Source organism: Salvelinus fontinalis, chromosome 16, assembly GCF_029448725.1.
Source record: "Salvelinus fontinalis isolate EN_2023a chromosome 16, ASM2944872v1, whole genome shotgun sequence".
NCBI classification, from domain to species: domain Eukaryota; kingdom Metazoa; phylum Chordata; class Actinopteri; order Salmoniformes; family Salmonidae; genus Salvelinus; species Salvelinus fontinalis.
In genome coordinates this window covers 34,724,526-34,728,530 of record NC_074680.1, presented here as the reverse complement: position 1 = coordinate 34,728,530, position 4,005 = coordinate 34,724,526, and the positions used below count along the sequence as shown (strand labels likewise).

The 4,005-nt window shown below is 45.0% G+C and overlaps 1 protein-coding gene across 1 annotated transcript; it reads right to left on the bottom strand.

The window, feature by feature from the left end:
• Positions 1-1,520: 1,520 nt before the first annotated feature.
• On the bottom strand, positions 1,521-3,570 carry LOC129813066 (uncharacterized protein K02A2.6-like). Its single transcript, XM_055865220.1, has one exon. It carries the CDS (start codon positions 3,446-3,448, stop codon positions 1,766-1,768), a length of 1,683 nt encoding a protein of 560 aa, XP_055721195.1. The 5' UTR covers positions 3,449-3,570; the 3' UTR covers positions 1,521-1,765.
• Positions 3,571-4,005: the final 435 nt, after the last annotated feature.

Genomic DNA, 4,005 nt, shown 5'->3' with positions numbered 1-4,005 from the left:
TGTAGCTACTGTACTGTAGGTCTACCCATCAATTCAAGATGGAACTTTGTATCATTCACTGAATTCTGCAAAATTCACCTGAGCTCTGTAGACTGGTCTTCTTTGGCTGTCTGACCCTGCTGGGACCCCTGACACCATCTGATCCTGCTAAAACATGATGAGCATAGTGTTGTGCATTGACTGCACTAGGCTGCATTCACGCAGGATGCCACAGAGATAGCCATTTTCCATGCTGCAGGCGGGAGCGGGCGGTCAGTCAGAGGATTTTGGGATTTAAATATTTTTGTTCTCCCACAGATTATTTTTGAAATGGTTCTCTTTCTGCTTTGTATGCATTACCCTACCTATTGTATTAAAAGCACATATTTTTTCGTATTATTCACACTCAGAATTCGCTGCTTCAACGTCAGTAGCCTACCTCTCCTAGTTGGGTGTGAGAGTTCAAGTGCGCATAGTATGTGTAGTATCCTTAAAGGCTTCTTAGAATTACGACTCATGAGACTTACATACGGATTAGTATTTAATTGTAACTTAGATTTACATCATTTTATGCACCTGGCTTAAACTACCTGAAGCTTTCTTAATCATAGTTAAATAGGCAGACATAGGAAATAGCTACGGATAGCGGGAAGCAAACCCCCGTCTTGAGTCAATACTGCCATCTATTGGTAAACATAAATATACCAGGTTACTACATTCCCCCCCTTTAAAGCTAATAACCCAATTTAATTCCTTTCTGAGCTATGCTATATTCTTATTTACATTTTTTCAAAAATGATCTCCTTTAGGATCTGAAAAAGTCTGGCGGACGTCTCTCTCTAATAGAGCGTCTCAGAGGTGGTGTAGCTGGTGCCACCAGATCTTCACCCCTTGATGGTGAAACAAAGTCCTTTTGTGGAGACTTCACAGGAGGAGGTCGTCCAGGACTGGTGGTCTCAGGAAGTTGAGCATTGTTGGTCTCAGGTGGTTTGTCCAACTGCAACTCTGGGGAACGTTCCAATGTCCTGTCCTGCTCGTTTAAGAATTGATCCAGATCTCCGGATGGAACTGGAATTCGAGCTCGGATCTGATCCACGTGTCTCCTTAGTCTTTGTCCACTTCCGATAATCACAGTATAAGATACTGGTCCTGAGCAATCCTCAATGGTAGCTGGTATCCATTTAGGACCAAACCCATAGTTTCTTGTATAGACATCATCTCCAGGTGAGAAACTTCTGAGTTTGGCTCTGGTGTCATGATTACATTTTTGATTCCATTGCTTTTGTTGTATTTTCATTTTCAGGTCTGGTCTGATGAGATCCAAGGTTGACCTTAACCTCCTTGACATCAACATTTCTGCAGGTGACAACCCAGTCGTAGCTTGAGGAGTAATCCTGTAGCTAAACAAGAATCTTGACACCTTTGTTTCAATGCTGGGCCCTTGCATCTTCCTCATCCCCTCCTTCAAGGTCTGAACTGCACGTTCTGCTAATCCGTTTGAAGATGGGTGAAAAGGGGCCGACGTTACATGCTGAATACCATTTTGTTTCATAAAACTTGTGAATTCAGTGCTTGTAAAACAAGTAGCATTGTCACTAACCAACATTTGAGGCAATCCCATAACACTGAAGCTTTGTCTCAACTTCTCAATCGTAGCGTACGATGTTGACGTGTTCATGGGGTAAACATCCATCCACTTTGAATGAGAATCAATCAGCACAAGGAACATTTTCCCTAGGAAAGGTCCAGCGTAGTCCACATGTAATCGTGTCCATGGTTTTTCTGGCTATTCCCAAGGATGTAATGGAGCGGTGGGGGGTGACTTCCTGTTACTCTGACAATCCTCACACCGGCTAACCTCATTTTCCACATCGTGGTCCATCTTTGGCCACCAGACATATGACCTCGCTAGGCCTTTCATCCTCGACATACCTGGATGCGACTGATGCAACAACTTCAGTAGCAACCCCCGCCCTTGTGGTGGGATAACTACTCTTGAACCCCACAGAACACATCCATCTCGAACACTCAATGCCAAGCGGCGAGTGTAGTAAGGCATGATCTGAGGCTCTGTCACTGTAGGCCATCCTTTCAGGATAAATGCATGCACTTGTGATAACGTCACATCCTTTGAAGTCCATTGCCTGATTTGTGCTGTGTTCACCTGTGCATCATCCAACACGTCGATCATCAAGACTTGGTCATTTTCTTCTTCCTGACTGATGATTTCTGGAACAGGCAGCCTACTCAGAGCATCAGCATTCCCATGGTATCTACCTGGTTTGTAAATGATTCTGTACTCGTAGGCCCTGAGCCACACATTCCAACGTTGAACTCTTGGAGAGACCATTTGTGGTACTGGCTTTTGTTCATGGAACAGCGAGATCAGAGGTTTATGATCCGTCACAATAGTGAATGTTCTCCCGTACAAGTACTTGTGGAATCTCTGTATTCCGAATATGACAGCCAGTCCTTCCTTGTCCAGCTGAGAGTACTTTTTCTCCGCTGGCGACAACGTTCTTGACATGAACCCGATAGGTTTCTCGGCACCATTCTCCATCCGGTGGGATAGCACCGCCCCCACACCATACGATGAGGCATCACACGATAAGATGAGATCTCTGTCTGCTGAGTAGTGCACTAGCACTTCAGCTGATTGCAGTAACACCTTTGACTTTGCAAAAGCTTCTTCCTGTCTTTCTGACCATTTCCAGGCCACATCCTTCCTTAGCAGTTGATGTAGAGGAGCTAAGAGGGTAGAGAGGTTCGGGAGGAAGCGATTGTAATAGTTCAGTAAGCCTAGATAGGCTTTCAGCTCTGTAACGTTTGTCGGAGCTGGAGCTTCCACAACAGCCCTCACTTTAGCTTTGACAGTGTGTAACCCCTTGGCATCCACCTTGTGACCCAGGTACTGCACTTCATCAGCTAACAGTGTACACTTGCTCCTCTTCAGCCGGAGACCGGCATCCTCCATCCTCCTCAAAACTTCACCTAAGTTTCTGAGATGTTCCTCCTTCGTGACTCCCGTGACAAGAATGTCGTCGAGGTAAACTGCTACCTTGGGTATCCCCTGCAGAATTCCCTCCATAGTCCTTTGGAAGATAGCTGGTGCAGAAGACACCCCGAAAGGTAAGCGTTTATAGGTAAACATCCCTCTGTGGGTGTTTATGGTCAGGTACTTCTGTGAAGCTTTATCCATTAGCACTTGCTGATATGCGTGACTCATGTCCAGTTTTGTAAACTGTTGCCCTCCGGTTAACGTTGAAAGCAAATCCTCCACTTTGGGTATGGGGTACTGCTCCAGAGAAGAAACTCTATTTACAGTCAGCTTATAGTCACCGCATAATCTGATTGAACCATCTGGTTTTAGTATGGGAACAACTGGTGCTGCCCACTCAGAAAACTTGACAGGTACAATTATATCCTCTGCTAAGAGTCTGTCAATTTCCACATCCACTTTAGGCTTCATGGCATATGGAACTGATCTTGGCCTATAGAATCTGGGAGTAGCATCAGCAGCAACATGAAAGGTAGCTTGGACCCCTTTTAATGTCCCTAGCTCTTCTTTGAAAACACACTCATGCTTTGAAAGCACCTGCTGTAGTGTCAATGTCTCTGGTGACATGTTTGATTTCATCCCAGTTCAATTTTATTTCCTCCAACCACCCTCTTCCTAGTAAGCTGGGGCCAGTACCTTCCACTACTAAGAGAGGCAGATTTTTCTTTTGTCCATGATATTCCACTTGAACATCAGCAACTCCAATCACAGTGATCTTCTCCCCTGTGTACGTTTTGAGTTTAATGGGGGTGTCTCTCAGTTTAGGCACTTCAACGGTTTTCCACTTGCTATAGAATTGGGACCTGTTCATCAGAGTGACACTACCTCCTGTGTCTAGTTCAAACGGTACCTTCAATCCATTTATTCCCATTTCCACAATGAAAGGCTCCACCTTCTTCATATTCGCCCCCTGTACACTGTACATTGAGAATGCTTGCTCTGCGTCCGCGCACTCACTTTCACTTTCT

Bases quoted from the DNA above. Each gene is read 5' to 3' on its own strand.
- LOC129813066 (XM_055865220.1), bottom strand. From the start codon at position 3,448: ATGAAGCCTAAAGTGGATGTGGAAATTGACAGACTCTTAGCAGAGGAT.